This window comes from Pseudorasbora parva, chromosome 13, assembly GCF_024679245.1.
Source record: "Pseudorasbora parva isolate DD20220531a chromosome 13, ASM2467924v1, whole genome shotgun sequence".
Lineage (NCBI taxonomy): Eukaryota > Metazoa > Chordata > Actinopteri > Cypriniformes > Gobionidae > Pseudorasbora > Pseudorasbora parva.
Genome location: NC_090184.1, coordinates 13541670 through 13562658, shown reverse-complemented (window position 1 = coordinate 13562658; position 20989 = coordinate 13541670). Strand labels below are relative to the sequence as shown.

At 37.4% G+C, this 20989-nt stretch overlaps 1 protein-coding gene across 5 annotated transcripts in view; it reads right to left on the bottom strand.

Annotated features, from left to right (window-relative positions):
* The window catches only part of ubap2b (ubiquitin associated protein 2b), a 47681-nt gene extending 26692 nt beyond the window's left edge, over nt 1–20989 (bottom strand). For 2 of the 5 annotated variants that reach the window (XM_067413224.1, XM_067413227.1), the window contains exons 1-11: nt 20840–20893; nt 19723–19860; nt 19550–19627; nt 7145–7255; nt 6761–6905; nt 6529–6606; nt 2664–2724; nt 2464–2540; nt 2153–2205; nt 1999–2069; nt 302–488 (exon numbers count right to left, since the gene is read on the bottom strand). In XM_067413224.1, the coding sequence (XP_067269325.1) occupies nt 302–488; nt 1999–2069; nt 2153–2205; nt 2464–2540; nt 2664–2724; nt 6529–6606; nt 6761–6905; nt 7145–7255; nt 19550–19627; nt 19723–19818 (957 nt within the window). In that variant the 5' untranslated portion in view covers nt 19819–19860; nt 20840–20893. Of the gene's footprint in view, nt 1–301; nt 489–1998; nt 2070–2152; nt 2206–2463; nt 2541–2663; nt 2725–6528; nt 6607–6760; nt 6906–7144; nt 7256–19549; nt 19628–19722; nt 19861–20839 lie in introns of all 5 variants that reach the window. The other 3 variants (XM_067413226.1, XM_067413228.1, XM_067413225.1) reach the window with 2 other exon arrangements.

Sequence of the window (20989 nt, the reverse complement as noted above, 5' to 3'; positions counted from 1 at the left end):
AATTTATTCCTGTGATGGCAATTTTCAGCATCATTACTCCAGTCTTCAGCATCACATGATCCTTAAATCAATCTAATATGCTGATTTGGTGCACAAGAAACATTATCTTATCAATGAAGACAGTAGTGCTGTATAATTTAGCTGTGCTCTTTTTTTTGTTGACCAAGCCCTCACTTTTGAATGGATGTATATTGTGTGAATTATTTTGCCAATAGTCAGAGTAACCGTATAAATCTGTGGCAAAGGTGCAGATTCACATTCGGTGGTGCTCAGTGCCTTTAATGCGTGTCTATGTTCTCACCGATGCAGCATGTGCATAAGTGCCAGCAGCAGCAGAAGCGTAGCTGTGTGTGTGCGCTCGGGTGGTGTACTGCTGGGAGTTGGTGAACACCAGGCTCTGGGAGAGAGCATCAGGGGATGACGGCTCCAATCCCACCAGCTCAGAGTCGCCCTCAGCCACCTTAGGCAACAGAGTGCTGAGATCCATCCTGAGGAGCACAGACAAACATTCAGACAACTACAAAAATGGCCATTGCTCTGTGATGCAAAACATTACAGATTTGTTTTTCTGTGGTTCTGCCCTATTGCAACTGATGCATTCACAACACTGGGGGAAAAAAGAGGATATATTCTAGGGGACTGCACTTATACATGCCTGCTCATCGGTGTCGCTGCTTGCTCAGTTGTAAGGATGTGTGCTTTTTTTTTTTTTTACTTCAGATGCCAAACATAAGTCGTAAATTCATGAGATTGGGGGTAATCATACCTGAATGCTTGCCAAATATTTTAGAGCACACAAGTAGATGGATATATGTCTAAACTTGCTCTTAACTGCTTGTTGAATATTTAATATAGAGATGTTTAAGAACTAGCCAAACCAGGCTCTTTAACATTCGCGATTCAGTGGTCAAGGCAAGGCAAATAGTCAGCATCTTTGTTCAGGAACTCTTCAAATTATATTTATATAAAAAGATTCAAAGAAAACAAGAGAACAAACAAGATGTAATGACTAATGTGATTGACAGAGAAAGTAGTAATTCCATTGTAATCCTAGGTGTGGTACTTAATAAAAATTTAGAACAAGCAGGATAATTATCATAGGAAATTGTGCAATACAGAACATTTGTGTTACACTATTTTAATGTGTCCATGTTATTAAGCATTTAAGCACTGTGTAATAAATAGCTACACATACTATAGGTGTTAGGATTGGGTTAGTTGCACGTAATTATGCATAGCGTATAGTTATTACTACAGTAACTACTTGCAATGTGGAACAAGGACACTGTAAAATAAAGTGTTCCCAAAAAAAAATTCTGGCTACTTTTTTAATGTATGTTTGGGAGTGGCATAGGTTAGTTGTCACAACGAGCAAGAAAGGTTGACAGTATGCCAAATCTTGAACTTCTAGGGAAAATCACCCATTTGTAATAAAAAGAAATGCCAGAGGAGAGTCTGCTGACAAAAATAGCACACAAACAGATTGTGTAATAGAACAAGAATCAACATTGGCTTGGCTTTAAGAGATAGCAAGAACTTGGATTTAAAATGAGATGGCGGCATTTGAAGAGGAGGAAGTATTGTGTCTATAGTAACGTTTTCAGCTATTCAACTTGAGATCCTTTCAATCTAAACTGGTTATATGTCTTAATCCTAGTAGTGAATGTTTCAGGAGCAGTACGATAATCTCTAATTTTTAGTTATTAAAAGAAACCATATTCATCCGCAGTCAGTTTATTTCAGAATCAAAGCAGAACTAAAACAACATTCCTCCACAAAATGCATGAATTTCACCTGCTAGAGGGCCAAAAGTTACCTAAAGCTGTACCTTTAAATAAATATGTCTATTTATTTGTCAGTTTGAAGAGGGATTTGTAAAACTAAAAATGCTTAAATTTGAATACAAATATATTTATTTATTGATTTTAAGTGGCACTCCTAGGCCTCCATACATCCGAGCTCTGTGCTGGAAAGTGCTGAAGCACAGGAAGCACTCACCCCTGTCCAGACTGCATGTGGTTCTTGGAGCCAAGAGCATAGGAAGCAGTGAACACTTTGGTCTCAGATAGCTGATAAATGGAGAAGTGAGCATTACACATTGACATCTCTTGATTAAGTTTTCCAGTTTCATTTTTAACATAAGATCACTCACATCTTCATTCCAGTCTTCAGCTGCCCAATCTTCCAGACTATCCTTCCAGGTTCCTGAAAGGACAGTCGAGTTAGAGGATGGTGTTGGAGAATAGAATTTGGTATGACTCACGATACATAAATCGGATACGAAATCAGCATTCTGATTTACCATCGATACAGAGCATGCGGTATGAAATCAATACAGCTAAAAAACCCATCTCAAATGACACTAACGCTACTCTGAAAATGGTTTCAGATATGATTAAGTGAAAAGCTTTAGAGAATCAACTTCCGCTCTATTGAAAAAACAGATCGATAAACTGCACTCACCTGCTACTTCAGTAGTCTCATTTCCAGGATCCCCTGCCTCAGCAGAGCCGGTGTAGTCAGCAGGGTTAAAAGTCCTACTAGTCAAAGACAAGAAAACAGGGGGGAGATTGAGAATGACCAAGAAACAGTTTGCTTTTTTGGAATGAGGAGAGAGGTGTAATGAATTTTTTTTTTTTCGATGGACAAGTGTGAACACTCACCCCATTCCCTGAGAGAACCTGCTCATTCCAGCTCCTCTGCCTCTTCCCCGGCCTCCTACACCTAAGATGACACATCAGTATAAATACCAATTAGAAGATATACAAGGTTGTCATTTAATTGCCCAAGTGTCTTTCCAAGCAAGTAGGACAATGTCATTGATTCTTATGTACATTTATAATACGGATGACTTTCCAGTCTTTCTTGCTCCCTTATCTTCCCCTCTCAAGTTGCAGCTGCTTTAAACAACGCATCCGTCACATGAAGTGCCCTACAAACGTTGCTCAGAGTGACACAAATAGCAACACAGGAACATGCCCCATCTTGCCCAGTCTTAAGATACCAGAATGCATACCGTAGACACGTTGCATCGAAATATCAAACACAAGTTTTACTGTGGACAATTACAACCCTTAAAGAGCTAGAATATTTTTGGGGCGCCTGACGTGCCTCTACTTTTCTTTGTTTCTCTCACCCATTTTAGCAGTTAGCATCAAGTGCTATCATTTTAAACAGGAGAACCTGAAGTTTCCATCTAGCTCATTTGATGTCCCAATTTTACATTTATTTATTCTAAGAATGGATTAAATTAATATAATTTCAAGAAAAACGGCAGCAAAAATGTGGTGTTTTTACTGTGGACTCAAACAGAACTTCATGAGTTTGTAATTTTTCCTTAAGACTTGTTTTAGACTTCCAGATTAAATTGTCTACATGTAACAATGCCTCAGCAAGTTACAGCCATTTATTATAATATTATTCTAGGCATTTCTAGGTTGAGTGAAAACAGGTGCATTATATTTACTGACAATGTAGATGTGTCCTAAAAAGTTCAAAGAGTAAAGTAAATAGAAAGATTGTTATATAAAAACACTGAAACACTTTTCTTCAGAGAAATATTATAATTTGAACATGAAAAACAAGTTGTGACAAACCGTGCAATAAAATATACTGAGAAAATGAACAAACGGTGCAAATAATCTTCTCGCCAATATGTGTTAGAGGCTAACGCCCGTTTCACACATACAGTGCGTATGCGGTGCGTATTTTTTTCCGTACCCATGTTAACGGATGACAGCTTTCACACTGCACGCGGATGCTGTCCGTCAGTCCGTTCCAGGAGCGTTGCGTCTGCAGCAGTGCACGGATCGTTTTCGTACCGAGTCTATTTTTTGCTGCGCTGCGTTGCTGCATTAAAGCGACAGAAGACTTTTCGCATTAAAATAAACATGTACTGACGCGAAAATCTAGTAATTTCACCACAGATGCATATCATTTAAAATATACTCTTGTTTCAAAGTCAACGCATGGCTTTTTTTCTCAAGTAAAGCAACAAAACGACACCTGGCATTTAGGCACCTTACCTGGCATTAGAGCACTCGTACTTTCTTGGAGGTGAAAAGCAAAGTTATTTTTGACCTGCAGGATTTCTTTTAAAAGGGTGTAAAAACGAAAGAAAAGACGAGAGTCGGCTGTTTTTGAATAGACTATTGTAAGTTTCTAATTTAAAATGTTTGTGATTTAAGGCTATAAACTATGTTTAAATGTTTTGCCACTTGTGTGAGCTAAATCTAAAGTATATAAATATGAATAAATGAATTTAATAAAATGTTATTTAAATGTAGTAGGCTACATAACCTGACTTCTATGAAAGAGTAAACAAAGAGAATTGGAATTCTGACGAGGCATGTTCAGTAACAACTTTTGGATTTTAAATAAAAATAATGAATAAATGCTGTGTTTGTGGTATGCAACAGCGGATCAGTTGCGGACGGCAAACGCAGCATATGTGAAAACACTACAGGGCTTACGGATCCTGCAACGCACACGCAACGCAACACGCACCGCACACGCACTGTAGACGGAGTATGTGTGAAACGGGCGTAAGAATAAGTTTAGCATAGATATATTTAGTAGTTTAGCATAGATATATTTTCACTTGCTGAACACTAAGTTCACACTTGTTGTTCATTTCGTTTGGTTCGAACAAAACAGTCCTGGTCCGCTCAGCGTTCACACTGGCCTTTTTAACGGCAAACCTAAAGTTACAGAAACAAAGGCATAGGCAAACGGTCACAACCATATTGGTCGGCTTTTGACGTATATTTTGCAACAGAGCTTGCTTACCAAACATTCAAAACAATGCTGTGTGCTGGATTAAACGCGATCATTTTATGTGTGTGTACATGTGGCTTTATTTTTACCAGCTGAGAACTCACAAAAAGCTCATAAAATGTTCAAAACATTCAAAAGAGCACCAGGATTTCCTCCGTTGTATGCAGAAACGAAGATCTGCTCCAAAAGAGACAGCAGTTCCGTTGTCTGTACCAACTAATGGGCAACACAGGTCGTTTGATGAGAAGAACCAGGTATGCTTTTTGTGTATTTTTTCTAGCATTTTAGAAACATGCTCGTCGGACCAAATATTGATGAGGCACTTTACCTCCTCGTTGCTCCACGTTTGCCCTCTACTCATTTTGAACACACCGATCTTTCCCCCATCGTCAAATCAGCTGACTTGTAGTCACATCTTGTGACATTACGTCCTGTTTTTGGTTCATTTACATGTCTTTGATCCGTGTTGCATTCATATATATCAATTACATATGTTCAAACGAAACCGCACTAACCCGAGGAATCGCACCAGGGTTCGTTTTAATCAAACCAAACATGACAAGAGTGAACGCACCCTAAACGTTCAATGCTAAAAACTCTGAGCGCCTGAGAGTTTCTCAGCTCATCTGACGACGTGTCGTAAACTCTAGTGTGAAGGCACACAACCCGCCTTCGATTTGCCGAGCGCATTTCTCACAAACACACAGAGCGAGAGAGTTTTGCATACTTCGCAGAATCGACACGCTACATGTTAACAACATTCTTTGATGTATTTTCCTGTCAAAATACCACAGTTCATTTAGAATTATTCAGCTTTTAAGAACAAGCAGAAGATACGCAGTTTTTTCCAGGCAATCTCATTGACTGGTGCTCATCTTTTTCTGTCCCTTATTACTAAATTAGTATTATCTTTTTTTTTTTACAGAAACACCAACAATATCTTAAGCACCACCAGCAGTCATAAGTTCAGTTAAATTACAAATATGCATTCACACATGGTTACCAACCGTTTTAATTCTAATTACTAAAGTTCTAAATAATTCTTGATTGACTGATGTTAAGAGTGTACGTTCGGATATTTATAAAGCTGTGCCATTTTACAAAGATATTGATCAATTTGTTGTGTTATATATGTATAAAAGTACAAAAATATAATAATGTATATCAGTCTGGAGACTAAACTAAAAAATGTACGAGCCAATGGCGATTCTATTACCAAGGTGTGCGTAGAGGGTTGAATTCTAGCGATATTGGCCTAGAAAATCACAATATTTTATTTTCTGTCAGTCTTAGTATACGATGTAACTAACTACAGAAGAGTCCAGGTTTAAATAAGATATTTGAAAAATATTCAAACTCTTTAGTCATTTTGAGCGAGATGCTAATGGTCTAATCAGATTTAATGATCTATGCTAAGCTATGCTTAAAGTGCTACCGCCAGACCCAGATTTTGGCTGAATGTATTCAAAAACTTCAAAACTCAACTGTTGAATTTTTTGGGAAATGATCCCATTTTCAAAAATAGTGGTGTTCTCCTTTAACATTTTGCCTATTCTGCAAGGGATATGTAAACTTTTGAGCAGAACTGTACTGCCTAACTGACTCCAAACGCACAGAGTTCATTATACTTAACAATTTTCAACTTATATTTGAGTGATATTTTCATGCAGCTAATCAACTTAAACCACTTCAGAGGGCAGCTGTGTTAGTGAGCAGTGCATTAATGTCTTGGATTGAGTATAATGCTCTGACCTCTCCCTCTTCCTCTGCGTCCACGGTCTCCTCTCTCTCCTGGAGCTGCTGAATCAAACCCGTTCTCTTCCAGCCGCCCTTAAAACAAGGACGAGCACAAGAAATGCTCATACAGCTGATATCTAATCACCAAACATTATGCTGCAAGCTATTAGATAAACAGCCTCATGCAAAAACAATATCCTCTACATACATTAGGACATGTACACACTAATAGCACAGAAAGACACACCTTCCTGGCTGCGGCTAGCCCCTCGGCCACGTCTGTTTGGACCCCCGCGGCCTCTACTTTCCCTTTCTCCTCTCTTCTCTCTGCTCTCTGGTGCAGGCCCTTCTTTTCCAACACTTTTCTTCTTGCCAACTGTCTCCCATGAGTCCTGTGCAACCAAAGTAGCACAGTGCGAGAATATTTCAGAACAGAATCAGTGCATGGATCTTTAATAAACATATGAGGTTAATAAATCTGTTACAGATTAACTAGTATGGCAGGTTAGTAATGTTGGGGTGGGGGGACATTATTTTAACTCAATCTAGTTTCTCTGGTATAATTAATACTATTAGAAAATACAGTGAAGCAGAAATGAGTAAAACACGATGAACTGCATAAAGCGTGCACCTTGACAGTGACCTCCTCCAGGAGGAAGTTGATAGCCCTGTTGACGTCTCCATTGCAGTCGTGAAGGGCCACCATACACTCATCCTGATTTTTGCCTGTAACCTCCATGAGCTAAAACACAAACAGCCAAATGCAAACAAACTCTTGTTGATACAACAAAATAGACAAACCATTCAGGGAACTAAGGATGGGAATCAGAAACATCAAATAAATGGATTTTATTTTGGAAGTAGCCTACCATTCATTATAATAAAACTCTAAATGTGTATTTCTAAGCCAGGAACTATACCGATTAGGGCTGGGTATCAGTACAAATATCCCAATTTGATTTGTTTCAGATTTGAAAGATCTCAACTCAATTCAATTCTTGATTCAGCCTAAACACATCATAACGTAATAAAATGGCTACTGTTTTTGACCCTACATGGTTATTTTGTAATAAGGTTTTATATATATTAAAAATTATATATATAAACGTTATTATATATATTATATATATAATAACGTTATATAATTTTATATTATATATATATATATATAAATATATATATATAAAATTATAAAAATTATATATATAAACGATTATTTGAAATTTAACACTCACACAGAAACTCCAAATATGCCCCGCATTATTACGATAACGTCATTCCAGTAAATCCCAATGTAACATTGATTAAACATGATTAATAGACACAACAATATATGGTTTATCTATGTTCTTCAAGCCTTCCCTGGTATTTTCAAGATAATAAAGTATTATTATAATACTTCATTGCTAATCAACATATCCATTATCACTGCATAGAATTCTATGAAATAATGTCTGCCTTATTCTCAGAGGTGTCAAAAGTACTCGCATTCATTACTCAAGTGGAAGTATAGATACTAGGGTTTAAAAATACTTCAGTAGAAGTTGAAGTATCAACTCAAGCTTTTTACTTAAGTAAAAGTGTAAAAGTACTGGTTTCAAAACTACTTAAAGTATAAAAGTAAAAGTAATGTAAGGAAAAAAATGCCATTAAAGACAAAAGCAAACATTTTTCTAAAGGCCATAATGACTATAATGTTATATTAAAATGTTAATGTTGAAAAATTAGGGAGGCACTGGCTACCTGTTTCAGCCGCATATATACCCATTGAAAATGAATGCATTTTAGTACAATGGAAATATACCATTATGTGTACTGCTGAGCATTAACATCTGTTTCCTGAAGCGGAATATATGATAACTAGTTGCCTATAAGTAATGTTATCAATAACCTTTATCAGAATGTAAATGTAGGCTACATGTGTGATCAGTGTTGCCAGATTGACGACGCTTTAGAGCCCTACGGGCCCTGACTTTTTTACACCCCTAACCTCATACCCACTGTCGGCCGCTGACTGCTTGGTTGTCACTTTAAAAAAAATTAACAAACAAACAAATTATCCAAACATTTTTCTAAATTAACTTTAATAAAGAAACTAAACGAAATATAACTACTTGGACATTACAAACAAAGCTGAACTATTTTAATGACTGCAGGAGTGTGTCATAGGATGCAGGGTCTGTGCAGGGCTCAAAGAATATATAGTAAAATGCAATTTATTCCTGTGATCAAAGCTGAATTTATCATCATTACTCCAGTCTCCTATGATCCTTCACTAATCATTCTCATATGAGGATTTGATGATCAACACATTTATGATTATTAGCCTATCAGTTGTGCTGCTCATGGTGATGCTTAAATTTTGTGGAATCCATCTAAACATTTGTGGTAAAATTTAAAAAAGAGAGAAATTAATACTTTTATTGATCAGACATGCATTTAATTGATCACAAGTGATATTGTTAATATTACAAAAGATAATAATTTATTTAATAAATGCAAATAAATGCTGTCCATTGAACTTACTATTCATCAAAGAATCCTGAAAAATAAAATGTTTCATGGTTTCCACAACATTTTAAAGCAGCACAACTGTTTTCATCACTAATAATAATCATAAATGCTTCTTGATTATAAAATCATCATATGAGAATGATTAGTGAAGGATCATGTGACACTGAAGACTGGAGTAATGATAAATTCAGCTTTGATCACATAGGAAAAAAGCTGTTTTAATTTGTAATATTTCACAATATTACTGTTTTAACTATTTTTGATTAAATAAATGCAGCCTTGGTGAGCAGAAGATACTAAACATTAAAAAACTGTATTATTTATATGATAGGCTACTTTATTGTCAATAAATAGGCTACATTGAGATGGCTTGAAAAACACACATAAAGCATATATTGTCGCTCTCGTCTGATTGTCTTCGTCATGTTTCATCATCATAACGATTGTTTTCCTTCAGTTTTCCTTCAGGGTATTACTTCTACGAATCCACTTTTGGAATTTGGACTTTCTGCGAGAGCGCCCTCCTCATATTTAGATGCAGATAAAATGACAGGTCATAGATTATTTTTTGTCTCTGATTTTAAATCCCGTGACCTCAAAAAGCGCTCTATCAACCGAGATTAGAGAAGGCTGTCTTTAGCGTCCCTGTTAATTTGGCCGTCGCCGCGCAGGGTAACGCTGGTTCGAATCCCGCTCAGAGCGGGTCGACTAGAATCGGTGAGACCCAATAAAAGTGCTGGGGACAAAAATACATTTTATTAAAAGTGAGGGGGACACGTGGATATTTAAGCCACGTTTCGACCGCAGGAACTTTACCCAGGAACTTTGGGTGGTACTAGAGTTTAGACCGCAGGAACCAGGGTCTAAATGAAGTTCTGGGTAAATATTTCCCCCTCCAAATGGCCCTGCTAGCGAGGTAGTACTTTTTAGTACGAGGTAGGCGGGATTTGGGCGCTGAACATGCTGATTGGTTTAGCTCACGCAGCATTTTATTTCAACCGGCATTTTTAAAAGTCTTTTGCGAGGTTCGGTCTGCGTTCAGTAAATATCAGTCTTGCTCTCTGTCTGATGGCGCGCGTTCATCTCAGCCATCTCACGTTCAATGTCCGTAATAGCTGATAATAATATACATTGTCATTTTAAATCTAGCTTTACAAGCTTTCTGAATATGCTGCTCTTTTCTTTCGTTGTTAATTACCTCTTTAGTAAACCTAATGTTATACATAACCAGCAAAAGCAGCACAGCTTGAATCTCTTTCATACTCATTTTTTACAGTCTATTTTGCACCATGTAAACGACCTGACCGATTACTTTTAAGTGTGTCCTTACATGACGTGACAGCGTGCTCCACGCTCATGTTGACAAGAGAGGAAAGCTCATTTTTCTGTGAAGATAATGTTGGAATAATGACAAAGCGTATATTACCCCAGGCAGTTTTTACTTTAACTGCACCTGACAGAATAATTTTTTTTTTCTGAGATGATTATTACACTTTACAACAGATAAATAGCTTATTATATAATACTGTATTAGTCCCTGTGGCCGTTAAGAGTTGCTATGGCTACAGTTAACACATTCCAGCTGCTGGAGAAAACAGCGTTGACATTATCAGGGTATCTGCAGGTTTTACCAAGTCAAATTTAAGACTTTTTAAGACCTTTTTAAGACCATTATGAATAAAATTTAAGACCTATATTGCGCAATAAAAAAAAAACATGCATAAGAAATCCAGAATCACTCAATTACCTAAACTTATATTATTTAATTTATTTTAAATTGAACAAAGTATTAGTGAACTTATTATTCATAGCTCAATCCCACCAGGATCAGCATATATATATATATATATATATTAGGGCTGGGCAAAAAAAAAATCGATTTTGCGATTAATCGGTTTTTAAAATCTGGTCGATTCAGAATCAATTCTCAAAGGCCATGAATCGATTTTTTAAAATATTTATTTCCGCTAACATTGAACATAAGCTTAACGTAAATCTAATTACTAGTCTTCTCCACTAGATGTCACCCATTTGCCTTGCGCGATCTTACAAAGGAGCAAGAGGTGCACATCATTTATCCATTCAGTGTTTAAATGGCAGCTTCCGGTGCATTGTCGCCTTTTATAATGCTGAGGTGAAATACTGTAGTAATACTAAAAATATGCGGAACCATTTGATGTGACAACACACACACAGCCGAGCACACAACTGCTAAAAATAATTACATACAAGCGAATGCTTGCCTTGCATTAGGATCAAACTTGAGCAGTCACTTAAGCATGTACGTTAGCCATTATAGACATATTCAAATTATAATGATTCAAACCCTAATAGCTTATATTATAAACAGATTTCCTCTAATAATAGTTAGTCCACAGTCAACTTAAGTCAGTTAAGGTATTGTTGTCCGTTACCACGACAACTACTCACCCATAGACTAAAAAAATTATGAACGCATTTCTCATGTATGAAAAGTAAATTTGCACACATGAGCAGCAAAATTGCAAGAAAAGCTTGTCGTGTACTGAAAATTGCTATAAAAAAAACATCCAATATCCTAGCTTTTTATGTTTTAGAATAAATATATCAAAACATCCATAAAATACTTCTCAGATAATTTTTTTTTTAAATAAAGTTGCATCAAAATTGTATTTAACAATTGTATGGATTTGAAATATAGAGATGCGTTCTGTTTTAATGTACTCAGGTGTACCTAAAATAAAAAGTTTAACATACATGATTGTGGCTCTTCATTTATTTTTAATTACACATTTATGTTCACTGTTCTTTTTTATAAATACCTACAGTATTTGTATTAAATCTATATTCATTTGAGTTGAATCGAAAATCGAATTGAATCGAAATTGAATCGATTTGAGGACTTGTGAATCAAAATCGAATCGAATCTGAATCGATACCCAGCCCTAATATATATATATATATATATATATATATATATATATATATATATATATATATATATATATATATATATATATATATATATATATATATATATTTTTTTTTTTTTTTGTGGTGGTCACTTTCATACATTTTTATTTTTTCATAATTAGGATGCAACATTAACCATATTATTATGTTAGATGCACAATGATCACACATGGCAATAAAACTAACAAAATGCATGAATCTTGTTTGGTAGGCATATTACAAAAACAAAGGCTGTTCCAGTAGTGCACTATCTATCTTTAATAACACGATCGCTTGGTGGGAAATATGACCAACCACAGCAATAAGCAATTGCTTAATATAAGTAAAACGTTATTAAGTAATTACGTAATCAAGTAATCGGTCAGTAATAAAATATATACTTATAAACAAATGACAATAGGAAAAATAAATACAACATAAAGATGCATACTAGGGGTGTCCATGGTTAACCGATTGACCGATTAACCGTTAAAAATTGCGTAACCGAGTGAAACATTTTGCTCGGTTAAGTGGCGTCAATGACGTGCCTTGAATTTAGTTGTAATATATGTTTGCACCCCATATAGACCGCCAGAGCGCTCCCAGACATTTGTAGTATCCATAGGGTTAGGGTAGTATCCACAAGAAGAAGTCATGACCAGCTTTCTAAGCGGGCAAAGAAAGCGTGGGAGCACTTTAAAAATGAGAGTGACGGGGCGAAATGCAAGTATTGCAATGCAGCGCTTACCGCATTTTTCAGGCTATAAGTTGCTCCGGAGTATGAGTCGCATCAGTCAAAATATGCGTCATGAAGAGGAAAATAACACGTCGCACTGGACTAAAAGTCGCATTAGAGCAGAAGCAGAGCGCGAGCCGCGCGCGCTGTGCATAACGGATCAGAAGAAAGAACGTTTGAAGTGAGAAACTTGTGAATGACTAGAGAAAAGCAGACGTTACTTTAACTGTAATGAAGAAAACAAAAAAGCTGATCGCGGACTGAAAGCAAGATGGCCAGAGCTGAAGGGACAAGTCCACCGATGCTTGAACTCTCTGCCGGGAGAGGCTCATCAGCCGCGCGAGTCAAACGTGAATCATTCTCGGCTGCATATTTTACTAACGTTACATGCTCTAATCGTGCAGGCGGCCACTTGCATTGCTCGTGAACTGGAGCGCATCTCATCCTAATTTAACGAAACTCAGCGTACGCCTCGCAGACATAAAATAGATCTTAAGAAACTTGTCTTTTAACAATTTAAAACGAAAAGAAATAGGCTACTCTCTGATTGTGTAATCCATGATGTGCATTTCTCTCTATAGGCGCGTTCACTACGGAGATGGTAATCGTCAAATTAATAAGCTAAAAACAACCCTGACGCACACTATGGTTAACCGAGTATTAACCGCTAAGGGCCTCGGTTAACGGTTAATGAAAAACTTGAAAACGTGCAGCCCTAGATGCAACATTAACCATATTATTATGTTAGATGCACAATGATCACACATGGCAATAAAACTAACAAAATGCATGAATCTTGTTTGGTAGGCATATTACAAAAACAAAGGCTGTTCCAGTAGTGCACTATCTATCTTTAATAACACGATCGCTTGGTGGGAAATATGACCAACCACAGCAATAAGCAATTGCTTAATATAAGTAAAACGTTATTAAGTAATTACGTAATCAAGTAATCGGTCAGTAATAAAATATATACTTATAAACAAATGACAATAGGAAAAATAAATACAACATAAAGATGCATACACTCCACTGTTTTTAGAAATAGGGCTTATTCAACTTCTTTTGGATAAAACCCATTTAGATATGTCGGCAAATGCATTTGTCTCAGTGCATGCATTGTTTTAGATGGCAGGGTCATCGCCGCTAGCTTAGCTTAAAATTCATTTCCCCACATATCTAAATGTAGCAAAGTAGAATAAGCCCGATTTCTAAAACAGTTGGAGTGTTCCTTTAAGTGTAAGTGCTGTTTCCCCATTTCAGGGTATCTGCAGGTTTTACCAAGTCAAATTTAAGACTTTTTAAGACCTTTTTAAGACCATTATGAATAAAATTTAAGACCTATATTGCGCAATAAAAAAACATGCATAAGAAATCCAGAATCACTCAATTACTTAAACTTATATTATTTAATTTATTTTAAATTGAACAAAGTATTAGTGAACTTATTATTCATAGCTCAATCCCACCAGGATTAGCATATATATATTAGGACTGGGCAAAAAAAAAATCGATTTTTCGATTAATCGGTTTTTAAAATCTGGTCGATTCAGAATCAATTCTCAAATGCCATGAATCGATTTTTTAAAATATTTATTTCCGCTAACATTGAAATCTAATTACTAGTCTTCTCCACTAGATGTCACCCATTTGCCTTGCGTGATCTTACAAAGGAGCAACAGGCGCACATCATTTATCCATTCAGTGTTTAAATGGCAGCTTCCGGTGCGTTGTCGACTTTTATAAAGCTGAGGTAAAATGCTGTAGTAATACTAAAAATCTGCGGAACCATTTTATGTGACAACACTCACACAGCCGAGCGCGCACACACACACACACACACACACACACACACACACACACACACACACACACACACAGCCAATCACACAACTGCTAAAAATAATTACATACACGCGAATGCTTGCCTTGCATTAGGATCAAACTTGAGCAGTCACTTAAGCACGTACGTTAGCCATTATAGACATATTCAAATTATAGTCCATATACAGCCCAGGATCAATAATTCAAACCCTATTAGCTTATATTATAAACAGATTTCCTCTAATAATAGTTAGTCCACAGGTATTGTTGTCCGTTACCACGACAACTACTCACCCATAGACTAAAAAATAATGAACGCATTTCTCATGTATGAAAAGTAAATTTGCACACATGAGCAGCAAAATTGCAAGAAAAGCTTGTCGTGTACTGAAAATTTCTATAAAAAAAACATCCAATATCCTAGCTTTTTATGTTTTAGAATAAATAAATCAAAACATCCATAAAATACTTCTCAGATAAATTTTTTAAATAAAGTTGCATCAAAATTGTATTTAACAATTGTATGGATTTGAAATATAGAGTTGCGTTCTGTTTTAATGTACTCAGGTGTACCTAAAATAAAAAGTTTAACATATATGATTGTGGCTCTTCATTTCTTTTTAATTACCCATTTATGTTCACTGTTCTTTTTTATAAATACCTATAGTATTTATTAAATCTATATTCATTTGAGTTGAATCGAAAATCGAATTGAGAATCGAAATTGAATCGATTTGAGGACTTGTGAATCAAAATCGAATCGAATCTGAACATCTGAATCGATACCCAGCCCTAATATATATATATATATATATATATATATATATATATATATATATATATATATAATTTTTTTGTGGTGGTCACTTTCATACATTTTTATTTTTTCATAATTAGGATGCAACATTAACCATATTATTATGTTAGATGCACAATGATCACACATGGCAATAAAACTAACAAAATGCATGAATCTTGTTTGGTAGGCATATTACAAAGACACAAAAGGCTGTTCCAGTAGTGCATATCTATCTTTAATAACACGATCGCTTGGGGTGGGAAATATGACCAACATCTTAAAAGTAAACCACAGCAATAAGCAATTGCTTAATATAAGTAAAACGTTGTAATTACGTAATCAAGTAATCGGTCAGTAATAAAATATATACTTATAAACAAATGACAATAGGACAAATAAATACAACATTAAGATGCATACAAAGAGGAACACTCCACTGTTTTTAGAAATAGGGCTTATTCAACTTCTTTTGGATAAACCCCATTTAGATATTTTGACAAATGCATTTGTCTCAGTGCATGCATTGTTTTAGTTTGGCAGGGTCGCCGCTAGCTTAGCTTAAAATGCATTTCCCCACATATCTAAATGTAGCAAAGTAGAATAAGCCCGATTTCTAAAAAAGTTTGAGTGTTCCTTTAAGTGTAAGTGCTGTTTCCCCGTTTGTGTTGTTGTTAAGCTATATTAGTTTGCTTTCACTTTGTGAGCTTAATGCCCAGATCCAGTACTTACTGGCAGTTCCCAAACGTTTCAACTCAAATCAGGATATAGACATATGCATAATGTGTATATTTGATCGTTCAAGAGTAACGTTAGGCTAATGAGCCTAAAAATAACACATTCAATACACTCGCGCGAGCGCTGACAGGCAGCAAACACACACAGCCTGACATCGGAGTTCGGCGTTATCACTGGTATTAACTCTATTTAGTGCAATCGAGTATATTATACTTTTATGTTGTCATTATGCAAGATGGTGAGAAAGATTCGCGTTCACGATCGCGGAACTGCAAGAACCGTCAGACTCAGCTGAAGAATAAAATCTGTTTTATGCGTCTGTGGGATACGATCAGAAAGAGGCTCGTGCCAATAACACGAAAGGTGATTGGCTGCAATACACGTGGCATGCTTGCCCAATTTGTAGTTGTAATAGAGCGAACAATAGTTGGTCTAGCGAAAGAAAGAACTACAAACACCACGGAACAAACACACACACACACACACGTGCGCGCGTGCTGCGGGAGGTGAGAGCGTTTCAATGAGGTTGCGTTACATGGACGTAGGAAAATTAAGACTATTTAAGACCTAGAACGCAATGCTTCCGCGAATTTAAGACTTTTTAAGGCCTTATATTTTGATTCTGAAATTTAATACTTTTTAAGACTTTTTAAGACTCCGCGGGGACCCTGCATTTGTGTTGTTGTTAAGCTATATTAGTTTGCTTTCACTTTGAGAGCTTTAATGCCCAGTACTTACTGACAGTTCCCACACTTTTTAACTCAAATCAGGATATAGACATATGCATAATGTGTACATTTGATCGTTCAAGAGTAACGTTAGGCTAATGAGCCTAAAAATAACACATTCAATACACTCGCGCGAGCGCTGACAGGCAGCAAACACAAAACGTTACAGTCTGACATCTGAGTTCGGCGTTATCACTGGTATTAACTCTATTTAGTGCAATCGAGTATATTATACTTTTATTTGGTCATTATGCAAGATGGTGAGAAAGATTCGCCTTCGCGTTCATGATCGCGGAACTGCAAGAACCGTCAGACTCAGCTGAAGAATAAAATCCGTTTTATGCGTCTGTGAGGTACGAATCAGAAAGTAGCTCGTGCCAATAACACGAAAGCTGATTGGCTGCAATACACGTGGCATGCTTGCCTAATTTGTAGTTGTAATAGAGCGAACAATAGTTGGTCTAGCGAAAGAAAGAACTACAAACACCACGGAACAAACACACACACATGTGCGCGCATGCTGCGGGATGTGAGAGCGTTTCAATGAGGTAGCGTTACATGGACGTAGGAAAATTAAGACCTGTTTAACATGATTTAAGACCTAGAACGCAATGCTTCCGCGAATTTAAGACTTTTTAAGGCCTTATATTTTGATTCTGAAATGTAATACTTTTTAAGACTTTTTAAGACTCCGCGGGGACCCTGATTATTGATGCGGCAGACAAACTGCATGTGACAAAATGATTGCGACTGAAAGTCATCACATGCAAACATCAGATCGGTTTAGATAACGTCTCATGTAAACAGGCCATTAAATCTTTCTATCGGTACACGCAAAAATGATTACTGTCCGTCACTGACTTGGAGGAGCAGTCGCGCGGTCCTACATCACCGGACTAATTTGCCTAATCTTCACGGAACTTTATCGCGGTGGAAACGCACAGTTGCAGGTCTGGGGGGGAGAAAAGTTCCTGTAAAAAAGTTCTTGGTACAAATTGTTCCGGGTAATTTTGGTGGAAACAGGGCTTTAGTTGAAAATGTGTGTCAATCACATTTTCATGTCCCATCTGAGCAAGCCAAGCCAAAGGCAACAGACTGAAACGTCACAAAATAAAATTGCACTAAGCCAAATTGGCTTAAATCAAGTTTATGTGGAGTCTTTCATATCATGAAATCATATGGCCCTAATAATGTGGTGAGATTTTTTTAGGTCTGCCCCCTAATAGTTAAAACGAAGATGCTTGTTCAACCAAAATTGTATTAGTCGGTTAGTCGAAGAAAACAAACAAAACAAAAAAACTCCACATCAAGTGGCAGTCACAGTCTGTGAGATAGTTAACGACGGGCGCTTGTGGTCTCCTGTAAAGGATCTACTTTTATTTGTGTTCAACAACAACTTTTGTAAATGCTACAATGCTTTTGTAAAGTAAAGAAAACACATGGGCGTTTTCTGCTGTCTCTGCACGTCACGAAAATGAAGACAAAGTTTCAAAAACTAATGTTGGAAGTTTAATGGAGTATTTCTGTGTCAAAAATACCCCTTCCGGTTTCTCACAAGTTTCGGAGAGTTTTTTTTAGAGTATGGCTCGGCTTGGCGTTAATAGAGCGGAAGGTCCTTGTATGGGCCGTATGGGCTCTTCTCCGGGTAGGGTGCGCGCGCGCGTGACTAGAGCGAGAGAGGAAATGCGTGCCCATAAACAATCCGTGCCGCGCTCCACTTTATTCCTATGGGTGACATCAAGCGACTTCAACGCTTCAGCACAGCAAGTCACTGCTGTCAGGACTTCACCAAATCATACCAAAGAAGTGTGTTTTTGACGGAGCGGTCCCAGCGATAAAGGTTCGGTCCTGTTTTGGAAGCAGCCGGTGAGTAAAACTGCTTCAAATGTCTGTGCTGTTGGCTATCGTCGCGTGAGTAAACATCAGTAAACGACACGATCGCGTGCTTCGTCATTCAAATGCGCTAACGGATTCCATTGTTGTTCTATGTATAACGTTACACTAGTCTGACGTGCAAAACTGTTTTGCTTGCTACCTCATAAACTGCGAGTAAAGACACACAAATGTTGACAGGCCACTAAATACAGTACATACCACAGAGACGGACGTCCTGCTGTTGCTGTTTCTCCTGTTCAATTTATTTCAGCCTCCGAATGATTCTGGATCATATATCTATTAGCTGAGATCGATAGCCATGGGTTTCCCCACACTTGAGGACGTTTTGCGTGCTCGTCATTCTTTAGCTCCGCCCACACGATAAGCCTCCAGGCGCTCGTTTTTTTCCGTAAAGATTCGGTACAGCCCATATTTCTTTTATAAATACAATAAAACTAAAGACTTTTCGAAGATATGAAGGATGCAATACTACTCTATAGGTACTCAAGATTGACTGAATGAGTGTTTTATCCTCCTTTAATATATATGAATGTATATGGAGTGTGATAAAAAGGTAACCTTGAAATTGTGGCGTTAGGTGACGTGAGCCAAGGAAAAAATTGGGTGCATCTAAATTGTGTGTTCTGGTGCACCTAAATAAAGTTAGGCACACCAGTGCAACCAAGGCAAAAAGTTAGTCTGGAGCCCTGGGAACTTATTGTTTACATTTGAGTTGAGACTGTTTCATATTAAAAGTAACCTGTCAGGATCCTCTTTGCTCTGTGATGGAAAAGTCGCTTCACTGCGTAAGAAAAATTGTCGGACAAAGCAACAGTTCAAACTAAAGGGGGCGGGTCTTCGCGAACGGTCAATTCTCCTTTTGACATTGCTCACCTGCTGGACTTTGCCCTCAAAATCTGCATCGTTTTTGTCATAAATCATCTGGGCAAGTCGGATCTGTTCCGCTGTGGCCTAAAGATAGAGGACATCCATAATCAGAACACAGTGTCATACGTAGGTACGTTCATAAGTCACCCCTCCACCAATGGAATGTGTGCGTTGCTCACCTGTATCTGTTTCTGTGGCTGTGAGGTGTGTGTGGTTTGTTGTAGGGCTCTGTCCCGATTGCCCCTGGCAGCATCAGTGACCACTGAAGTCATCATAAACAGTATATACAAAATAATGTATGTACAAAATAGAAAAGTCTGGAGAAAGAGGGGAGATGGAGACCAATTACTACACACAAGACTATAAAAAAAGTATTCCCAAGATGTTTGTGTAAGAAAAGGCTAGTGACAGGTGCAAGCAGGCCTGGGGCAAGTTTAACTCTCTGCACTGGGCTATGTAAGACTATCACCCCCCTATCTGTCCAGCACTTAAATATAGCCATGCAAACATAGTATGGACTGGTGTCCACTTACACACCCACCTAAACCCCACTCCTGAAAAAATAAAACACGACTGCAACAACATATAAACCGCACATCAATCGTAAAGGGACCGTTCACCTAAAACTAAGTTAGTTTTGGGTCTGACACGATTAAACGGTGATAAATACACGTTGTTGTTGTTTTTATTTTATTTTAATAACGTTACATCTCTTTAAGGGCAGGACTTCAAAACTTAACGTTACCGAAACGGCAAAGCAAACGTGCAGTTCGGCCAAAAACGCGGTCTATATGTAACTTAGGGGGATTGATGAGCCGAGCAACGAAAACATCTCAGCTAATGGCCGTCTAAAAATAATCGCGGTAACGGTTTGAAATAGCCGCGATCATCACGTATATCAACCTTAAACCACACCGATCCACCAGCAACCGTTAAATGGCCCTTAGCAACAGACGCGCAAACTCGAGCGAGTGAGCGAATTATTCAAGTGATGTTTTAGCTCAATTAAAACATATTTCAGTCACATTTATAGTCAGTTTGGTTACGGTTAGAATAGACGGGATTATAAAAACAAACAGATGCTAACAGGCTCGGCTAACTGTTTTGGGCAGCACCACGCCGCGCCACTGCTAATGCTACGAACAACCGACAACAGACGTCAGCTCATCTGCCACTAATAATGAGGCGATATCAAGTCACGTAAACTCGTAGTCACTGGCCAGATAAAAACATAAGCTCTTTTTACAAGTCGACGATAATGGGTTTGCTTTCACTTTTTCGGCATCGCAGACATACCCTCTCCGCTCCCTCAAATGCTGTGTTTTTACCTGCCCACCGACAGCACGCGCTTCCCTACAAACAGCAGCGTGAAGCTTGCAGTCGCAACGAGGGAAAAGCTGTTTTTCAATATAAAAGCCCAGACTACAGTAATACAATAAAAGTCTA